Below are 19,904 nucleotides of genomic sequence, written 5' to 3'. Positions count from 1 at the left end.
TGTCGAATATGCAACTGCAAGGTGCTTGTTTTCCCGATAACTCTTGGCTTACAGAATCCTTTATTAATACTGCTATCCTGACTGTGTAGACGACTACATGATGCTATAGCAAGCCATCATTAGCTCTTTTCACCTGCCCAATTCTGAAGTTTTCACCGATGCTATACATTAACTTCCACTTTGTTTTGATGCTATTGCTGCATAACTCCCGTCTTATCTCTTATCTCCTTTTCTCTTCAATGGGGTTTCTTCAAGGCCGTCTGAGCGGGAGATGACACGGCCCAATATAAGACAACCTAGCCAGAGCTAAGAGAAGTTACTAGGACTCCTTGATTTGCTAGCTATCCACGGAGGAATGAGCGGCCGCGAGCACTAGCTCTGACAAGACAAGCTGATCTATCTCCCTGTCACGTACAAGTAGATCCGCGGCAACTCCCGCAAAGTCTTCTCTTACAGATCTAACCCCGAAGACGCCACCGATGTCCGGGCACTTAGGGCGTACACAGAGAACATACTTGTACACGCGGAGTCCGCAAAATAGGGAGTTGGTGCGAGGTGGACGATTCCAATACAGCTCCGTTTTAGTTTCCATCTAATCTAAAAGGTGTCTAAAAGTGTCTAAAGGGGGGCATGGGAAAGGCATGCGCTTCCCCTCTTATTACCTGCCCGTAAGCCGGATCTCGGCGTAGCGAAGCGGCACGTAGAGCAACGAAGCCACGACAAACGCCATCTCAAAGCCAATATCGCCCGTTGTCTTCGCTATAGGGCCCTGCCACCACACCTGGTCCATACACGGGACAACCATTCCGAAGCACAGGATGCCGCTCAGCAGAGCTGCAACGCCCAAGGGAAGCCTCTTCGCGTCGCTCCAGATGGCGTGGTCGTACGAGCTATAGTCTTGGCGACGGAATACGATGTGCTCCACGATGACGATTCCGACAAAGGCTGCGGACCAGTAGCCAATCAGAGACACGAAATTCTCCAGACTCTCGAAGAAGTTGTCCACGGCGGTGATGGCCACAGCGATGATAATGGCGGTGATGACCACGGCAAACAGGTATCGGGGGACCTTGAACAACCACGGGGCCAAGGTCTGGAAGTTGAGCGTGATTGCGTAAAACGTACCACATGTGTTTCCCAGCAGGGTGAGTGCCAGCACAACCACGATGAACTTGCCAAAGTTCCCCGCGCTGGACAGCATCGCCGCAAGGACACCGCCGACAGAGTAGTTATCAAATGCATCCTGCCACTCTGGGTTGTTGGGAATCGCCCCGGCAACGGCTGCTCCAAGGATCATGAGCAGTACGGTGGGCGTGAGGAGACCCCAGTAAGAGTAGGCAAAGACTCTCCATCTGTCGATCGTTAGTTGGAATCTTACGTGTCGTATATAACGCTAGTGCTAGCGAGCTGATACTATGCTGATTTCAGGGGAAGAAGGATTTACGGAGTAGCGGTAGGGCCTGTGCTTTTTGATCTTATCTCTCCCCCTTTCTCGGATTTGCCATCGATTCAGGTGCATATTGTGGAGAGGGTGGTAACGGAAATCGCACAAACGAAGGAGGTGCAGGGGAGGGGGTCAGCAACTTACGATGGAACCTTGGGATCAAAATAAGTGGTGAAGTCGCTCGCTAAGGCGGCCCAGGGAATCTGGTAGCTGGCGACGATCATGCCAAAGTTGAGGATGTCTGCAGCCGTAGCAGGCTCTGCGGGGGTGGCTTGCTTCTTGAGGCCTGAGCCTGCGCAGCCAGTGGCGATGACAACGCTGATGATGGCCGGGATGAATGCATATGTCTCGTAGATGTGTAGAATTCGAAAGCCGCAAAACGAAACGAACAGAGATAGTACTGCGATGATGACGATGCCTACGTTGATGCTGACACGCCCGTCTGAGATGGCAGAAATACACTGTCCGCCGGTGATGCAGATGATGACAGTGAAGCCAGTCATGCTGGCCAAGTTGAGCAGCACCGGTAACGACACAATATATCGGCTAAATAGCCAATTAGTTAGTGATTAATCTCGTTAAGCGTCGTGGATCTCGATCCATCTTACCCAAAGCTATAGCGAGCCTGTATCATCTGTCTCATGCCAGTCTTGGGGCCCAAGATGGCAAGGAATGCCGGGGGTACAGTCGACAGCATGCAGAAAAACAGGATCACGAGAGATGAGTCCCTCAGGCTGAGATTATATGACAAGGGTCCCAGCATGCCAAAGGTGATGCTGCGAGAGGTTAGCAAGTATTCGCCACAAGTAGATGTAATTCCGTCCAAGTAACAAGTACATATTCTCAAAGAAGTATGCACTGCTATAAACACCACGACTCACCCAAGGATGTTTGCATTAATGGAGAACCAGACGGTAAAGATATTAAAGAATCGTGTAGAGGTGCGCTCTTCAACTGGTACCGGCAGGATGCCTCGCTCCTCAATGCGGCCAGCTCGCAGGACCTTGTGGAGCAGCGACTCTTCATCACTCTGATGGCCATCGTTGTCCCTGACCGGCACGGCCGTAGCCTCTACCTTATCCACCAACATCTGTGCGTTGCGGGCACCGCTGAGTTGTCCAAAGGTTATTTATACTCTGCGGACTGTGTTCTGATTCGACAGTCTGTAAGCCGGGCTTTGCCTCTCTCCACGGAGTAAAGAAAAACACCAGGGTATCTCTAAGCGAGAAGAAAATCAAAAGCAATGCAGAAAAAAAGAGACGTCAAGAGCTGTCACACCACATCGCCCTTCCAGAGTACCATGCAGGTAGATTATTAAAGGCAGATGCCAGATTCCGATGGAGTTGCAGTGAGTCAAGATTTTTGCGGCCCTTTGATAACTACTTACCTTATTTTCTCTTCGCCCCTCTCCGACCCGGCCCGGGGTAGGAACAAAATCTTTTCGCTTCCACGCGCAACTCAATCAACTAAATCGGGTCTAGGAGGCGTCCAAGAGGCGTCGTGAGCCAATCACGCGATGGATGGCCAGGGACCGGTTCATGAGCGACCGGCCCGTCCATAAAAACCCTGCAGAAGCCCCTCCGCCACCAAGCAGGAACGGTGTTAGTGTGTTTATGCTGCAGATACAGTACGGAACTGTATTGCTATCTACTCATACCGCAGTATACGTCTACGGGCAGCCAGAGGATTATTGAATCTTTTATATCACAGAGAATGTCTCATCACAGTAATATGAACAGTAATACAAGTTGCTAGATGTGAAACTGATCGCCGTAATAAGAGCGAAAGCCCCCCTCCATTGGAGTTACGTTACGCAGAGAATGTCTCACCAAAGAGAAACTGTACAATTAGCCTGACGAAATGATTCAAATCTTCCCTCAACCAGGGTTTTGTTAAATAATGTATTACGTAGAGAGAAAAGAGTCTAATAAGGATTCTGATATGTTCAATAGTCACCTGCGAATAGCAAGCAAGATGTGTGTTAGGTAGAATTATTATCTCTTCTATTCGCCTATAGTCCAAAACTTGCATGAGGGCTTCGAAACCATTTTGGAAAAAATTCAAACCGGTTTTATCCAAATGAATAAACAATAAGATGCGGCGTGTATCTCCTCGTAGTGTTAACGAAAGGCGCCGAAAATTGAGTGAATTGCTGGTATCCCGGGTAGCTCAAGGTGTGGAGTTGGTGGCTTGAGAATAGAAATGAGTGAGTGTGTCAATACCGCGGTATGATACTGTAATACGTAGACTTACAAGAAAACAATTTTGAAGTCAAAGTAATTTATTTAGAAACAAATCTGTTCAGATAAAAGATGAAGAAGACCGACGGACTCATGGTCGAAAGAAGTCACAGTCAAAAGCAGTGGTCTTGGTCTGAAGAGTATCTGACACAATTATACGAAGAAACTCAGCTTAAATTAATAACCAAAAGCGGAATTAATAAAGATCGCCGACCTGTATTCATCAGAAAGGATGGTAAGCTTTGCTATCTCGAGCCAAACGCCCGAGACGTGACAACTGCAGTTATCTAACTAACCCTAGTATTTATACCGGAGGCATCTAGATGCCTATTTGCTCTCGGCTTTGCAGGTGATGCTATCTGCTTGCAATCTCTTGCGACTTCTTGCGAAAGAAACCTCCCAGCGCCCCCATTAGCGCACTAATCCCCTTCTCATGACTATCCTTTTCGAGGCCGTCACGTATCCATCCTGGCAGCTTGCCTCGAATACGGTCCGTACCGTACCTTCGATCGACCAAGATGATCGCGGCATAATCCCCACGGTGTCGGATAGCCCGACCAATGCTTTGGTTAACGGCTCTCATGCAGGCATTTTCGTAAAAGTCTCGGGCGGCCTGCTTCGCTTGTGCCGTCGCTTCGCTCTTACTTTGCCCTTCTTTGGTAAGTCGTTCTTCCGTGGTGGACTCAATATACTCAATCTTTGCCTTCCAGTCCGGCGATGCAATATTCGGATAGGGCAGTCCAATAACCATCACGCAGCGCCCCAAGCGATCTGAAAAATTGATTCCTTCAGACATCTTGCCGCCAACTACACTCAGCAGCAAGGCTCCCGTGCGGGTGTCCCCGGCTGCCTTGGTTCCCAAGATCATTTGCGAGTAGTCTCTCAACACATCGTCGCTGCTTTCGCCTTTCGTGTCTCTGAACACCATTTTTCGAAGTTGTAGCCGATCCCATATCGAATGGGAATTGCCCTTCTGGGGCTGCTGCCAGACCTTTATTATTTCGTCAAGGTACCTGTAACTGGGGAAGAAAACGACCACACCATCCGGCACAATGTTGCAAACATTCAAGATTGATAGGCCCAGCTGGTTCATCATATCTCGATTGCTCCGTTGTTTGAAACTAAACTCGAAAGGCGGCGACCCAGGATGACTTGAAGCCAGTGTCCACACACAAAGATTCTCTCGTGGGATCACATGCCCACAACTCAGTGACGTTACCTTTGTAGAATCGAGAGTGGGGAATAATTGATCTTTGTAGTCTTGGAATGGGGACATAGTCCCGCCGGCCAGAATTACAGCTCTAGCGCTTGAGACAATTGACGAGAAGGCGTGTGTGGGCGAGAGAAGAAGATATGATAGCTTCACATCTGCCGCCGCTCCGTGAGTCTTTTGGTAAAAAATACGGCCCTCAGAGCTAAGGTTGGTGAGAGCAATGAGGAAAGAGACGAGCGCATGTAAGACTGGAGATCCAGCCTTCAAGGGCCCTGACTTTTTGCTCTCCTCGTCGTTCTCTACGTGAGCGACGTAGCTCTCGATCTTGTATGCAAGTTTTGACTCTTGTATGTACTGAATTAGCTCATAAACATTGATCTGATCGATGCCTTTGTGTCTTGTTAAATCGTTTGGATCGACAATACCCTGTTCATCCTGGAGAAGGATCGGTTAGCAGATTATCGACCAGACGAGCAACCGCTGTTCTATAGCCATACCTTGAGCTTTAAAGCTCCTTCTAGCCACTCAGTAAGGCCTTCAATCACCCTTCCGACTCTGCCAACGTTTACTCGATTTATGCCCTTCAGCTTCTTGCCAAATCGTTTGACATACACTCCAAGCATCTGGCGCCCTCTGCGAAGATCGCTCAACTGCAGCTCCGCGGCATGCACGTTCGAGATCGCATCAAGAATATTATGCGCTTCGTCTATTATGACGACATTACCTTCGAGCTTAATGCCCAGTGCCTCGCGGGCACTCTGTTGCAATAGAAGCGGGTACGGAAGCGTGATGATTTCTGCTCCAGGTAAGGCGCCCCGTGAGGCGTAATAAGGACATACTGACAAAGACTTGCCTAGTTGATGAAGATCTTCGATATCTGGGAGTGTCGCCAAGGTGGAGTCACGAAACTGGTGAGTTTGGCTAAGAAGTTCTTCTTTGGGTACAAATGAGCATTTAGTACTGGATTTCGCTTGTTGGAGTTCCGTGCAGCGATCATTGATGGCTTGGACAGACCCAAGGCGAGCAACCGAGGGATTGATACAAAGTTTTTGACGTGATGATAGTGGCAGCAGCTTCACGGGCTCCGCTGAGGGAGCATCTGATCCTTTGGCAACTGAAGCGGGTAGGGAGGATGGAAATATGGGACGGCGTAGTTCTGTAATGAACTGTGATAACTGGGAATGGGTTCTGGATGTATAATAGATCTATCGCCTCTGGTTACTATGAGTAGGAGTCGGATTAGTGGCAACACTCATACCTTGATTTTCTCTTCGATGATCCCTTCGTCGCTGTCCGCTTGTTTAATGCGGTTCCCCAATCCAATCTTTTCAAGAATTTCCCGTGATTCTTTACTCAGTCCAGATAGAGCATCCTCTTGACGAACATCGTGGTCGTCAGTATCCAACAACCATTCGGCATCCTCATCAACTGTAGTTTCTATCGTCGCACGAGTATCTTCCACTCGACGTCGTTTTCGGCTCCTTTCCTCCTGAGCTTTTTCTTTAAGTCTAAAGGATGCAAGTCGCTTTTCCCTATCTTCCCATTGCCTCAACAGCTCTCCTCTTTTGCGAGACAGGAGTTGCTCAACAACCCATGATGGTTCGTCTTTGTATGCCTCTCCTGCTTCTTTCAAGGCCACCTCCTGCTCAGTAGCTTTATAGTTTCGAAGCCATGTTAAAGATGCGCATATTAATGAGAGAGATTTACCCTGATACAGCGATTAGCTTGTGCCATCTAAGCTCATACCGTCACAACCATGACGATGTCCTCTACTTTCTCCCACTTTGACTAAAAGAGAGACCCTTTTCAACATGCAAGATGGTATAAATATCACGCAGGAGTAATAGACATACAGTACCAGTTGGGCTTTCCAGAATTCCAACTTGTCCTTGTCCAGTCTGCAGAATCTGATACACTGTTCGCATAAACTGGTTCTGAACTGTGTACGGCGTGAATGGATGGTGAAAGTCAAGATTGGACAGTTCGTGCGTGATATTATCAATCTCCTCTGATGAAGTCATTCCGTCAAGTCTATCAAATTGCTACGCTTTTTTATCGCATCTCCTGTTGTTCATACCGCAAAAGGTACGCGATACTCAATCAGTTCGTTAGTAAGCGCGTTCACGTTGCGCGGGCGGTGTAACTGTCAATGGCGCTAAATCGTTATCGGTGGGGCAGCTGCTGCGATACGAGATAACGGCTTATCGTGGCCGGAGAACACACGCACAATTGGGCTTAGGGCTGTGCTGCCCTCTCGCCTAACAATTTTCCGGGGCCGTGCAGTGCCAAACCCGCCGGCCGCAAAAACACCACCACCCACTTCCAGTCCTTCGACGCAACACATCGGAGAAGCGACAACACCACAACCGTCGCCATGCCTACCCGAACTTCGAAGACCCGCAAGCAGTACGTTGATGAACCCGTCCGAATATGATTTTATGATTTCCTGAGTTGCTGGAGAACGAGTGTCACGCCGTCGTGGCGCCCGTCGAAGCGCGCATGCTGCAAAGATTTCGCAACTTGAAGATGGGAGGCTAACAAAACGCTCTCGAATCACAGCCGCGGCCACGTTTCCCATGGAAAGGGTCGTGTAGGCAAGCACCGCAAGCATCCCGGTGGTCGTGGTCTGGCTGGTGGTCAGCACCACCACCGTACCAACATGGACAAGGTTCGAACGACATGATTTATCGAGAGGCGCCCCGAACATCATAACTGACCAATTTACGATAGTACCATCCTGGTTACTTCGGTAAGGTTGGTATGCGATACTTCCACAAGCAGCAAGCCCACTTCTGGAAGCCCATCATCAACCTCGACAAGGTACATACACTCTTCTCCCGCTAAGAATATTTTTGGACCCTCGGAACACAGCAAAGATGGACACGAGAGAACACCCAAAATTATTCGAAGGCAACTTGTTTGAGCAAGGGATCAATTGGCTAACGGGTGGAATTTTTAGCTGTGGTCACTCGTCCCCACCGAGACCCGCGATGCCTACGTCTCCGGCGAGAAGAAGGACACCGTCCCCGTCCTCGACCTTCTTCCTCTCGGCTACTCCAAGCTGCTCGGCAAGGGCCGCATCCCCGAAATCCCCCTGGTTGTCCGCGCACGATGGGTCAGCAAGCTGGCTGAGCAGAAGATCAAGGAGGCTGGTGGTGTTGTAGAGCTGGTGGCTTAAATGCATTACGTGCTGGAGTAAGGCTTGTGGATTTGGAACCGGGTTTTTCAAACGGTGGAAAAATGGATCTCCGCCCCATGTATACCGAGACAAAGGTCTCTGGGGAGGGATTGGGCTGTTCGGCTACGAGCATTGCATCAGGGAACTCTATAACGGAGTTTTGTTTAACGAATGAAAAATCAAAAATTCGCCCATGCTTTCGACACTCGACTTCTGCTGTGCAAAATGAGGTAGACTGGTGTGTTGGCATCAAAGTCTCTCCGGGAGGGTTGATGACACTACAGTGATGCGAGGGAAGAGATTGGGAGGAATTGTTAACAACCAAGAATCTGGCCTCAGATTCAGCCATGGTCTAGCTCGCAGAGTTGATGTTGTAATGCTCCAAAACGCCGATATCAGCCCCCATCATAGCATACATGATCTAGTACAGTACATGTTGACCCTTGCCTATTCCTAACTTCCAATTGTTCATATCATCGTGTTAATCCCCTATGCGTATGCTCGTAAACAAATAAGTTATGCTAAGTCTTTTGGATCTTTCATGCTGGTAACATGTCGACCTCGTCTTCATCGGTAGTTTCTTGAGAAGCTAGTCCTATGTTTAGAAACTCATGGTCCAGAGCCTCTTGTGCCGTGATTCGTCGGCTTGGGTCCAGTTCCATGCATCGCTCAAGGAATCGAATCGCAAGCTTCTCTTCAGCAGTCAAAGGCTTGTCCTCGGCCCTGCATGTGCTCCACAGAATAATCTTCTCCATAGTGAAGCCCTGCTGGCCAATCGTGGGAATAGTTGTCTCAAAGACACAGCCGTGCAAAAGCCCAGCTGCCTTCATTCGCCGAGATCCGAAGATTGTTGCAATTTCAATCATTGCTTCGACGTCATCAGCAGAGTTAAAGAAGGGGAACCGCTTTGACAAGATCGTGAGAAGTATGACACCGGCAGACCAGATGTCGATTGCCGGGGTTTGCTCCGTACACTTGAATAGCACCTCCGGGGCGCGAAACCCTCGAGTACCCGCACGATTGGCCCGCCGGGAGGGTCGAGTATCTGATTTAGGGTAGCCCGGCTGTGTAGTCATCGATGTCTGTGCCCAGGCAGAGCTTGCTTGGCGATGTTTCCGCGTTTCTCTCGCCTCGTGACAGAGGCATGGTTTGTTATCGGTGCCCGCCCGTTCAGCCAATCCAAAGTCTACGAGGACGCCATGCTGGGTTGTCGGGTCGTAGAGGAAATTGGTGGGCTTAATGTCTCGATGTAGAATTTTATGCTCATGCACGCTCTTGAGCGCAGTGAACAATGAGCGAAGATATATGGCAATATCAGGGACTGTCATCTCCCTGAAATAGGCCCGAAAGTCGCCGTGCCGGAAGTATGGAAGAATGGCAACGACCTGGTCGGTGTGACGAAAGGCCGTGATGAGTGGGCAGACAGATGCGCATTGCCGTAAATCGTGTAATAGCTCAAGCTCGTTGAGGATTCGGGCCGGGCTGGATGTGACGTAAATCTTCTTGATGGCTACATAACGCGTTCGCTTCCGCGGAGAGCGAGACCCAGTCGAGCGGCCCTTGAGAGGAGGGGGAGTCCATTTGGACAAGTCATCTTCGTAGTCCCAGCTGTTGTCGTACCGATCGTAGTGGATGTCTTCGGCCTTGAAGACGGTAGAGAATGTGCCTAGCAAACAGGAACACGCTCTCAGTCCAAGGGGGTCTCGCCACACGGCCAATCAAGTGACATACCTTCTCCAATGCGCTTGATCAGCTTATAGCGATCTCGAAAGCCGGGGAAATCTTCCTGTAATCGGTCCATGTCGGCCTGGACGCTGGTTTCAACATGCTCGTCTTCGGAGCTCTCGTCTTCCTCTTCCTCCTCGATCACCTCTTCGACCACCTCTTCTTCTTCCGGTTCTCCAATGGTCGTAGCATCCTGGCCATCTACATCCTCCTCGTCAACCATGACCTCTGTATCTTCTGTTCTGGCATCTTCGTGGATGTCAAAGGTATCCTCTGCTGGCCGGTGCATTGCAGCCGCCATGGCAGCCACGGTCCCTGCGGGCAAATTGGATCTTTAGAAAAAGCAATGGCAGTTTGTATTTCAACGAAGACAAAGGTAGAATAATCCAGTGAGAAAATAACAAAAAACTACAGCGCAGAGGTGTAATTGGGTTTCGAAGCTATTCGGCCAAAAAAGCTTCAAAAAGCTGCGACTCAATGCAGGTCCTAAAGAAGTTGTTCTAGGGCAGTGTGGGGTGCTTTTTAGTGGCTTGTGGCAGCTTACAGAGCGCTTCCTCAGTGGTCGAAAACGCGACCGCCCTGAGCTGGTGGCGGGGGCTTTCTTTTTACAAAAGCTGTCGCGTCGAGAAAATAAACAGAATCGGTTGCGGGATCAACCAGGTTCAAGATTCATCCCCCGCCATTTTGCCGCAACAAACGCAACGAGCAGAGACGCAAATCGCACCACTTTGACGCTGAGGCACGGCGCAGTGCAGCTGATCCCTGATCACTGAAATTACCACGCAAGGGGATCTCGACAGCTTCGTTTCCACCCAAGTTCGGCTCGATACCCAAGCTCGAAGCCCCGCCATCGCGGCGCACAAATCGCCATCATGGGGACCATCAGCTTCGATATCAACGATGCGCTGAAACGCTACATGTCCGATCCGGCGACGATTCCCACGCCTGAAGCAGATGCCGCGCTGTTCGACTGCGAGAATGACCCGCAGGCGCTCACCAACCAGGTGATCAACCCGGTGTTGAATCCCATCATCGACGCGGTTGCGGACAACCCTGACGCCATCTTGCGAGCTGTCAACATGGACTCATTGCAGTTCTTACTCAAGTACGATTTCCCATGATGCGAAAGCGCTAGATATGCACGCAAAAAGCAATTAGATGACTAGAAGAGCAATGATGGGCTAATGAATGCTTTTGTTGATATAGATATACGCCTTATTTACCAGCTCATGCGCTAAGCAAAGTGTTCGACTTAGTAATGAGCGGGCTGAGTGCCGAGACGGACGCAGTGCATAATGACATCGAGTCGCCCGACGAGCAGGAATCAGTCGAGCATCACAAGCAGCTATTAGAGATTTACGGATTCCTCATCCAGTGGACTATTGCAGCGGTCGAAACCAAGGCAGCGGAAAAGTCGTCTGCGGCGCCAGTCGCCAGAGGCCGAGGAAAGCCAAAGAAGGCTTCACAAAGGGACGATGCGTGGGATTCAGCAGCCCAGCTTCAGGGCGCACTGGAAGTCATGTGCAAAACTCTTAAGCTGAAACTGTCCAGAATATTTTTGACGACGAGTGAGAGAGATACGTTTGTTGGACTTCTGACCAGGCCGGTATACATGATCCTAGAAAATGAACAACGGGTCAAGACAACGACTATCCGGATGCACTGCTTTAAGGTGCTGTGTATTGCGGTCAAGCATCACGGCCATGGCTACGGTATGCTTCTCAGAATCGCAAAGCACCTCTCTGCAGCCAGCTAACTTGACGACAGCCGCTCAAATCAACATTATTCAAAACCTGACATACTTTGAACATCTCTCCGAACCAATGGCGGAATTTCTTCACATCCTAGCCGAGACCTACGACTATCCTCAACTTACCGACGAAGTTTTGCGTGAAATTAGTAATAAAGAGTTCAACTCCAACGATACCCGAGGACCAAAGTCGGTCTCTGCATTCATTACCAAGTTATCAGAACTTGCGCCAAGATTGGTAATTAAGCAGATGACAATGCTAGCCAAACAGCTGGATAGTGAGGTAATTCAGTCGCAAATGGAACCAGTCACCAGCAATGGCATGAGTAGCAGCTGACAACCTTCTAGTCATACACTCTTCGATGCGCTTTGATAGAAGTGTGCGGCAACATGATTGCCTATCTTAGCCGACAAGACGAGCGAAGCGAGAACCACAAGTCACAACTGAACGCCTTCTTTGATGTCCTTGAGGAGCGATTTCTCGACATTAACCCGTACTCGCGATGCCGCACATTGCAAGTGTACATGAAGCTTTGCGAATTGGAGCAAAAGTTTCCCAAGCGACGTCAAAAGGCTGCTGAACTTGCCTGCAGGAGCCTCGAAGACAGGAGCAGCAACGTGAGGCGTAACGCCATTAAGCTTTTGGGAACTCTTATCAAGACTCACCCCTTTACCGTCATGCACGGCGCTCAACTATCGCAAAAAGAATGGCAGGCCCGCTACGACAAGGTTGAAGAAGAGTTGAATGCTCTAAAGCCTCCTCCCGGTATGCCTGGCTTCGGAAATGCTGCGGACACGTCGGTGGATAACAGCCTCCTCGATGAAGCTACCCAGTTAGCCTCTCCAGAAAAGCCTCAAGAAATGACTGATCAGGAGAGGTTTGAGGCGGTCCAAAAGGCGCGAGAGGAAGCAGCTACAAGCGAAGCGATTGAGAAACTCACCCTGACCCGGCGATATTACAATGAAGCTCTCAAGTTCATCGATGTGTTACACAAAGCCACTGGACTCATCTGCCAGCTTCTTGGAGCCCGAAACAAGAGCGAGGTCATTGAAGCAATTGACTATTTCGAAGTCGGCGATGCCTACAACATTGAGCAGAACAAGGTTGGCATCCGCCGAATGCTGCGCTTGATTTGGACCAAGGGCAATAGCGACGAGGGTAAAGGCGTGCAAACTCATCTCATTGAGTGTTACAGGAGATTATTCTTCGAAGCCCCGGATTCATTCAGCCCAAATGATGCCGCCAACTACATTGCACGTAACATGATCAGCTTAACGTTTGGAGCCACACCTGCGGAATTGACTTCTTTAGAGCAACTGCTTGCCACGATGATGAAGGGCGGCGCGGTTCCCGAGATTGTAGTCACCAAGCTGTGGCAGGTATACGGTGTCCAGAAGCGAGAAATCTCCAGGACTCAGAGGCGAGGTGCCATCATCGTGCTTGGAATGCTCGCCACGGCCAACCCTGAGATCGCGGTAGGTGAGATCGAAACGATGCTCCGAACAGGCCTGGGATCCCTTGGACGGAACGATTTACAATTAGCCAAGTACACTTGCATTGCTCTGAGGCGGATCAATCCCACAGGAAGGCAAGCCAAGGAGTCGAATGCCAAATTTTCACGGCTTCCAAACGACCATGCGGTCTGCTCACGGCTAGCAGCCATAACCGAAGTGCCCTCGAAGAGTAATGAATGGTACGGGGTCGCAGAACAGGCAATCAACGCCGTGTACGCTCTGTCCAAGCATCCCGACATTCTCTGCTCAGCCATAATCCGGCGGAAAGCCAAACATGTTTTTGGTGGCGCCGGCTCACGGCCGACTTCGCGAGATGAGGATAAGATGGACGAATTCGCCGACCCTGCCTGGCCAGGCGCCACGCAAGCATCACCAAAAAAGTCTAACAGGCGTGACGATGCCATGTCTCTGCCTCAGCTCCTTTTCATCGTTGGCCATGTCGCTATTAAGCAAATTGTACACCTCGAACTTTGCGAATTGGATTTCAAGCGAAGAAAGCAGGAAAAGGAGAAGCAGGTACCGGCAAAGACTGACAAGGACAAGGAAGATGCAAACGAGTTGGATCTCATTGGCGGCACTACAGAGGATGACTTCACAGAAGCAATGGCACACATCCGAGAACGAGAGCTTCTCTTTGGACCAACCTCGCTCTTGGCAATGTTTGGGCCTCTTGTATCTGAGATTTGCGCAAACAACACCACATACGCAGATAAGGATCTCCAGGCTGCAGCTACGCTGTGTCTTGCAAAGCTCATGTGCGTCTCTTCCGAATACTGCGAGGCCAATCTTCCCCTCCTCATCACGATTATGGAACGATCTCCCGATCCTACTGTACGATCAAATGCTGTCATTGCACTGGGCGACATGGCAGTTTGCTTCAACCATCTGATTGATGAAAACACGGATTTCTTGTATCGCCGTCTGGCAGATACAGACGCATCCGTAAAGCGGACCTGCTTGATGACGTTGACATTCTTGATTCTGGCTGGTCAGGTCAAGGTCAAGGGTCAGCTCGGCGAGATGGCCAAGTGTATGGAGGACGAAGACAGGCGGATTGCTGATCTTGCGAAGATGTTCTTTACGGAGCTCAGCACCAAGGACAATGCAGTATACAACCATTTTGTGGACATGTTTAGCTTGCTGAGTGCTGGCAATATGGAGGAAGAGAGCTTCAAGCGCATCATCAGATTCTTGCTCGGGTTTGTTGAAAAGGTAAAGACAATCATGCTTCGGTCCTAACAAATTTAAATTTATGGAATGCTAACAAATGGTCTGCCCAGGACAAACACGCCAAGCAGCTGGCCGAAAAACTGGCGGCAAGACTGAATCGCTGCGAGACGGAGCGGCAGTGGAACGACGTTGCGTTTGCTTTGGGTTTACTGCAGCATAAAAACGAGGAGATAACGAAACTGGTTTCTGAGGGTTTCAAGGTTGTGCAGGCCGCCGCTTGAGGAGGTATGCTTGACTGGGGGATCGGGCGCATGTAGCGAGGGGGGCATTATTTTACTGTATTTGTTTAATTTAGATGGGCAGGTAATTCGCCTATGACGGATCATTTATGAATGCAACGCGGTTATGAAGTCTAAAATGTGGCAGCGCGGGATCTAATTCATGTCTTCTAGGGTAGTTGCTATGACGCATGTGCTTTGCTGTGAAAACCTTAGTTGTCTGCGGCCAAGGTATTTGTGGGGGTGTTTTGTTATCATGGCATTGAATATTAAGTAAATAATAAGCTGTTTGAATTAGCAATCGCTTCATCGGAAATGTTCATAAGAAATGGTCGGCATGTTTTGAAAAAGATGGATTTGGAGACTGGACTTATGACTACAATGCTCACAATATCAACCGCAGACAAGCCTTTTCAACTTAACAAAAGAAACGGCTTAGCTTATTTAGTCACAAAGCTGAAATTATATGAAATAAGTCATATCATCAAAACACATTATTAAGGAATAGGATATATGTCCGTCTGCACTTACAATTAGTCACTTCCAGCTACACTTTCGCAACTAACTTAAGCAGCATCCTTCGGAGCTTTTTGTTTCGTCCTCGGAAGCTGCCGCTAGCCACCTGTCTCTGAGTCCATCCCAACGCAGCCTAGCGCAGCTCCACTAGCAGATTCTAAACAGCCAATCCCACCACGTGATCGTTTCCAGCGGCTCTAACCTGGCTCGGAAGCTTTGTGGCGGGGCCCAAATGGCTATAAAATGGAAACCTTGGCAGTGAAAGAAAAGTCGAGGTGAGTGAAAGCGCAAGTACCAAGTACCGAGTACCGTCTCCTAAGCTCCCGAGCTCAATTGAAAGTTGGTTGCGGGCAACTGCGTCACGTCACCCTCAGTTTATTCCGGTGGACTGAACCAAAACAAGCGACCAATATTATCAGCACAACAGAACTGCGACTTTTACGCAGTATTCATCAGCAGGTGCTGTATTATTCGAGTACCCTTTCCAACATATTACTACATCTTTTCGGCGTCGCATTCGGATTTCGTCGCGAGCTGCTCCCGCGATTCCTGCTTTGGCCACGAGCTTCACAATCTGTTTGGACCTGCGCCGGTGAGGCCATGGGCTCGGCTACCGTCGCTGAAGCTATCTTGACTGCGCACGGGGAAGCTTTTTAGGAGCTTCTTGCAACCGGCAGCTGGGATTCCAATTGCCGTCGCGAACGTCCGGCATCGCTGCCGTCGATCGCGCTAATCGAGAGAGCTCGGATCGTGTCTCTCTGGAGCTCGACGAGCCCGACTTCCACGCAGAGCCTGGGATCTCGACCGCGAAACAGACATGTACGACAAGGTGGTCTCGCTGGGCTCGCGCCTGCACTACCCCATCGTCATCACCAAGCTGCTCAAGTCGTCTGGCGACTCCATCAAGAAGCAGGAGACTATATTCGAGTACAAGTTCTCCTGGCGGCGGAAAATCGGCGACGACGAATGGGCGGATGAGACGACATACACAGAGTTTGACAGTCCTGCCGAAGGCACCCTAAAAGAATGGCGCATCAAGGAGGGACAGACGATTCCGGCCGACGTGCCGTGCATGACCGTCGAGGAAGCTTGCGGCCACGAGGTGCAGATCCAGGGCTTGTGCAGCCTGTGCGGTGCAGACATGACCGAGATCAACTGGGCCAGCGAGGAAAAAGACACCGATCGCGCCATGATCAACATGACGCACGACCAGACCGGCTTGATGGTGAGCCAAAACGTGGCCAAGAAGGCCGAGCACGAGTCACAGAAGCGGCTTCTGCGCCAGCGGAAGCTCAGCCTGGTGGTCGACTTGGACCAGACCATTATCCATGCGTGCATAGAACCGACTGTGGGAGAGTGGCAGCGCGACAAGGCCAATCCCAACCATGAGGCTGTCAAGGACGTCAAGAGCTTTCAGCTCAACGACGATGGGCCTCGAGGGCTGGCTAGCGGCTGCACCTACTACATCAAGCTACGGCCGGGCCTCCAAGAGTTCTTGGAAACCGTCTCTACCATGTACGAGCTACATGTATATACCATGGGAACCCGCGCCTACGCCCTGAATATTGCACGAATTGTTGACCCAGACAAGAAGCTCTTTGGCAATCGCGTCATCAGCCGTGATGAGAATGGAAGCATTACTGCAAAGAGCTTGCAGAGACTGTTCCCTGTCAGCACAGACATGGTTGTTATTATTGACGATCGCTCAGACGTTTGGCCCATGAATCGACCAAATCTGATCAAAGTTGTGCCTTACGATTTCTTCAAAGGAATCGGTGATATCAACTCCAGCTTCCTACCCAAGCGACAAGATATTCTGCCTGCCCCCCCAAAATTGAATGGGGCCCCCAGTTCCAACGCGGAAAACGCTGCTCCGGGTGAAAAGGTCTCACCACTCGATGAACTAGCGCGAATGGGAGGGGACGGAGCCAATCTCAAAGTCCAGGCGGAAGAGCAAGAAAAGACACTAGAAAAACAGCTGACTGATCGTCCGCTACTTCATATGCAGGAAGAGTTGGATAAGGAAGACGAGCAGTCAGGCCAAAGCCTAGAAGCGGGGGAGTCTTCACCAGCCCACCACCGACAGCAGCTGTTGAGCGACGATGACGAGGAGCTTATTACTCTCCAAGATCATCTTACCGATCTCCATACTGCCTTTTACGATATGTACGATAAGCGACGAGGGGAGAGGAGAATGTCAGAACCTACCCATCCACCCGGACATAGCAAAGCGCGAAGAAAATCTATTCACGTTGACGACGGTGTTGATCTATCGCTTGTTCCGGATGTCGGCGATATTCTAGACGAACTCAAGTCGAATGTCCTCTCAGGTCTTGTCATATGCCTCTCTGGTCTTGTGCCACTAGGAGTCAATATAGAGGAGTCTGAGATAGGAATGCAAGCACAAAGCTTTGGAGCTCAGGTTGTGGACGGCATCTCAAATAGAGTTACACATCTTGTAGTTTCTCTAGCACGGCCGCGAACCAAGAAGGTGCAACAAGCGGCAAAGATTTCGAGCATCAAGATTGTAAATCAGAGCTGGCTAGCCGATTGTCTTAGCCAATGGCGTAGACTAGACGAGAGCCCGTATTATATGACCATCCTTGATGCCGATCGCGAGAGGTCCGAGGACACTGCAGATACTGGTTCAGCAGAGATGGAAGAGGCCGGCATCTCTATTAACATGGGGGACTTTGATGAAGAGCTCAAGGAGTTTTTGGGAGATGATGACGACGACGAGGGTGATGACGAAGGGGATGGAGATGAGGGAGGCGAGGCGGAAGATGAAGATAATGGGAGCGAGACAACGGACAGTGACGCAGACGACACCGACGATCCAGACCAGAGAGGCACAAAGCGAAAAGCCAGAGCATCCACTGTTGAGTCAGAAGGCGATGGTTCCAGTACTGTTGGAGAAAGCGCATTAGCGAAAAAGCAGCGGGTGTCACGGAGCAGAGGAGCCTCCTCATTGAGAGCTGTACATACCAACGGAGACACTGGTGGATCTGGCCAAAAGGATACATTGCAACCTCGTGTCGCAGATGCAGATAACGAGGACAATTTCGATTACGACGAGTTGGAACGGGAGCTGCTTGCAGGGCTTGAGGCTGCTGGTGATTAGAAGTTGTATGTGGCGGTTCTGCGATTGCTGGATAAGTGGCGCTCTTTGGAGAAAGAATACTAGGTGTGTGGCCGGCGCTTTTGAGTTAGAGTAATAGGTACATACTGTTATTGGAAAATGGGTCAAGGTATTAATTCGGCTTATGCGTGCCTGAAACCGTGAATTGGTTGTGTGATTGATGTGAATTATGTGATGTGATGTGGTGTGTGATGTGTGATGGTTGATACACGTATCTCATACACGTATCTCATGAAGCTAGTAAAATGCTGGGTCAATAGGCTAAAGAATACTCAATGCCAAGAGACTTTCTGAGATACTTTGTTTGATAGAGCAGATAGGCTGACTATGGGTAATAATCCTTCAGAGACTGAACCGTCAACTTGCTCTGGGCTTTCTCGGTCATAGGGGGCTCAAGTCCATCATCGAACGTAACCCTCTCGCCATATTTGCAGCAAACTATATCTACTAGCAGTACTCCGCCGGTCGAATGTCTCGCCGTGACCCATGCCACTGACTTTTTATTTCAGTGAGTTTCAGCCAGAGACTTGGGAATTTGGATGGTTGTGTTGAGATGGCGTGGCGGAGATTTATGATATAGACTGCGGAGAATCGTAGTGATGTGTGAAGGATTCTGAGCCTTATTTGATGGGATTGGTAATGTCAATATGTGACTGAGAAAGAATAGTTTTCTATGAACGAAGAGATGGATATAAAGGAGAAATTAAGCTGGCGATTTTGTATACTCGACATCTCTTTGCCTAAGCAGTATCCCATTCACATTCTGATGTTACACAATGGGTCTTCCATACAATCCTGATACAGATGTGCCTGATCTCTCTGGCAAAGTCATTCTCATCACCGGAGGTTAGCCTCCTTGGTCATCCCCAATCATTCCCCATATCGGTAACTAACACGGTGAGCGATTCACTATTCTAATAGGCACCAGTGGCATTGGAAAGGCTGCAATCCTTGAATTAGCCAAACACAACCCAGCACACATCTACTTCACCGGTCGAAACGAGAAATCCGCCAAAGAAGTCATCTCCCAGTCTGCCAACTCCTCAAACATCACCTTCTTGGCCTGCAAACTCGACAACCTCGCAAGTATCCGCGAAGCCGCAACAAAATTCCAACACAGCCGTCTAGACATATTCATCGCCAACGCAGGCGTCTCGGCCATCCCACCCGCCCTCACAAAGGACGGCTACGAAGTCCAATTCGGCACCAACCACGTTGGCAACGCGGCACTATTGCTGCTTCTCCTGCCCATCATGCTGCGAACTGCAAATGAGGTGCCGGGAGCAGATGTCCGCTTCGTAGCCATCACGTCGTTGGGATATGCTATGGTTAATGGGATTGACTTTGACGCCGTGCGGTTCAAGCAGGACAATATGCTGCTGATGGGTAGGTGGAGACGCTGTGCGCAGAGCAAACTCGCCAATGTGCTCTTTGCGAGAGAGCTGGGCAAACGGTATTCGCAGATCACGAGCGTTGCTGTTCATCCGGATGTGGTTGGCACGGAGGCGGTTGCCAACTTTGGGACTTTTGACAAGATGCTCCGCTCATTACGGCTCCACGGGGGATGCTGACTCCTCGCGAGGGGGCGTATAATACGCTGTGGGCGGCGACGTCTCTGGAGGTGAAAGACAAGGTTGATGGCAAGACGGCGCTTTTCGAGCCGGTGGGGAAGCCGCATGCTGGAAATGCCAAGTGTCATAGTGATGAGTTGTCGAAGAGGCTGTGGGAGTGGATTG

At 50.0% G+C, this 19,904-nt stretch overlaps 7 protein-coding genes across 7 annotated transcripts; 4 read left to right on the top strand and 3 right to left on the bottom strand.

Moving 5' to 3' along the window:
• Positions 1 to 658: 658 nt before the first annotated feature.
• Positions 659 to 2,534, bottom strand: TGAM01_v200247 (hypothetical protein; the record flags this gene model as incomplete). Its single annotated transcript, XM_018803268.1, has 4 exons — positions 659 to 1,352; positions 1,589 to 1,990; positions 2,053 to 2,220; positions 2,326 to 2,534. 4 exons carry the CDS (start codon positions 2,532 to 2,534, stop codon positions 659 to 661), a joined length of 1,473 nt encoding a protein of 490 aa, XP_018663674.1.
• A 1,505-nt stretch (positions 2,535 to 4,039) lies between these two features.
• Positions 4,040 to 6,918, bottom strand: TGAM01_v200246 (chromosome transmission fidelity protein 1; the record flags this gene model as incomplete). Its single annotated transcript, XM_024548517.1, has 4 exons — positions 4,040 to 5,332; positions 5,395 to 6,102; positions 6,156 to 6,605; positions 6,751 to 6,918. 4 exons carry the CDS (start codon positions 6,916 to 6,918, stop codon positions 4,040 to 4,042), a joined length of 2,619 nt encoding a protein of 872 aa, XP_024406732.1.
• Positions 6,919 to 7,271: 353 nt separating this feature from the next.
• On the top strand, positions 7,272 to 8,075 carry TGAM01_v200245 (60S ribosomal protein L27a; the record flags this gene model as incomplete). Its single annotated transcript, XM_018803270.1, has 4 exons — positions 7,272 to 7,303; positions 7,457 to 7,565; positions 7,628 to 7,717; positions 7,857 to 8,075. The coding sequence occupies 4 exons, from the start codon at positions 7,272 to 7,274 to the stop codon at positions 8,073 to 8,075; spliced, it is 450 nt and encodes a 149-aa protein (XP_018663676.1).
• Positions 8,076 to 8,614: 539 nt separating this feature from the next.
• TGAM01_v200244 (CDC7 protein kinase) lies at positions 8,615 to 10,101 on the bottom strand (the record flags this gene model as incomplete). The annotated part of the gene is made up of 2 exons (XM_018803271.1): positions 8,615 to 9,741; positions 9,807 to 10,101. The coding sequence occupies 2 exons, from the start codon at positions 10,099 to 10,101 to the stop codon at positions 8,615 to 8,617; spliced, it is 1,422 nt and encodes a 473-aa protein (XP_018663677.1).
• A 571-nt stretch (positions 10,102 to 10,672) lies between these two features.
• On the top strand, positions 10,673 to 14,516 carry TGAM01_v200243 (condensin complex subunit 1; the record flags this gene model as incomplete). The annotated part of the gene is made up of 5 exons (XM_018803272.1): positions 10,673 to 10,905; positions 11,007 to 11,512; positions 11,568 to 11,833; positions 11,899 to 14,277; positions 14,346 to 14,516. 5 exons carry the CDS (start codon positions 10,673 to 10,675, stop codon positions 14,514 to 14,516), a joined length of 3,555 nt encoding a protein of 1,184 aa, XP_018663678.1.
• A 1,330-nt stretch (positions 14,517 to 15,846) lies between these two features.
• On the top strand, positions 15,847 to 18,150 carry TGAM01_v200242 (hypothetical protein; the record flags this gene model as incomplete). Its single annotated transcript, XM_018803273.1, has 1 exon — positions 15,847 to 18,150. The coding sequence occupies one exon, from the start codon at positions 15,847 to 15,849 to the stop codon at positions 18,148 to 18,150; it is 2,304 nt and encodes a 767-aa protein (XP_018663679.1).
• Positions 18,151 to 18,944: 794 nt separating this feature from the next.
• On the top strand, positions 18,945 to 19,739 carry TGAM01_v200241 (hypothetical protein; the record flags this gene model as incomplete). The annotated part of the gene is made up of 2 exons (XM_018803274.1): positions 18,945 to 19,014; positions 19,090 to 19,739. The coding sequence occupies 2 exons, from the start codon at positions 18,945 to 18,947 to the stop codon at positions 19,737 to 19,739; spliced, it is 720 nt and encodes a 239-aa protein (XP_018663680.1).
• Between the last annotated feature and the right edge of the window lie 165 nt (positions 19,740 to 19,904).

The sequence above is a fragment of the Trichoderma gamsii genome, assembly GCF_001481775.2.
Source record: "Trichoderma gamsii strain T6085 chromosome Unknown Scaffold_1.2, whole genome shotgun sequence".
In the NCBI taxonomy this organism is placed as follows: Eukaryota; Fungi; Ascomycota; class Sordariomycetes; order Hypocreales; family Hypocreaceae; genus Trichoderma; species Trichoderma gamsii.
Note: the sequence above shows the minus strand (reverse complement) of the source record. Positions and strands in the feature narration are given on the sequence as shown.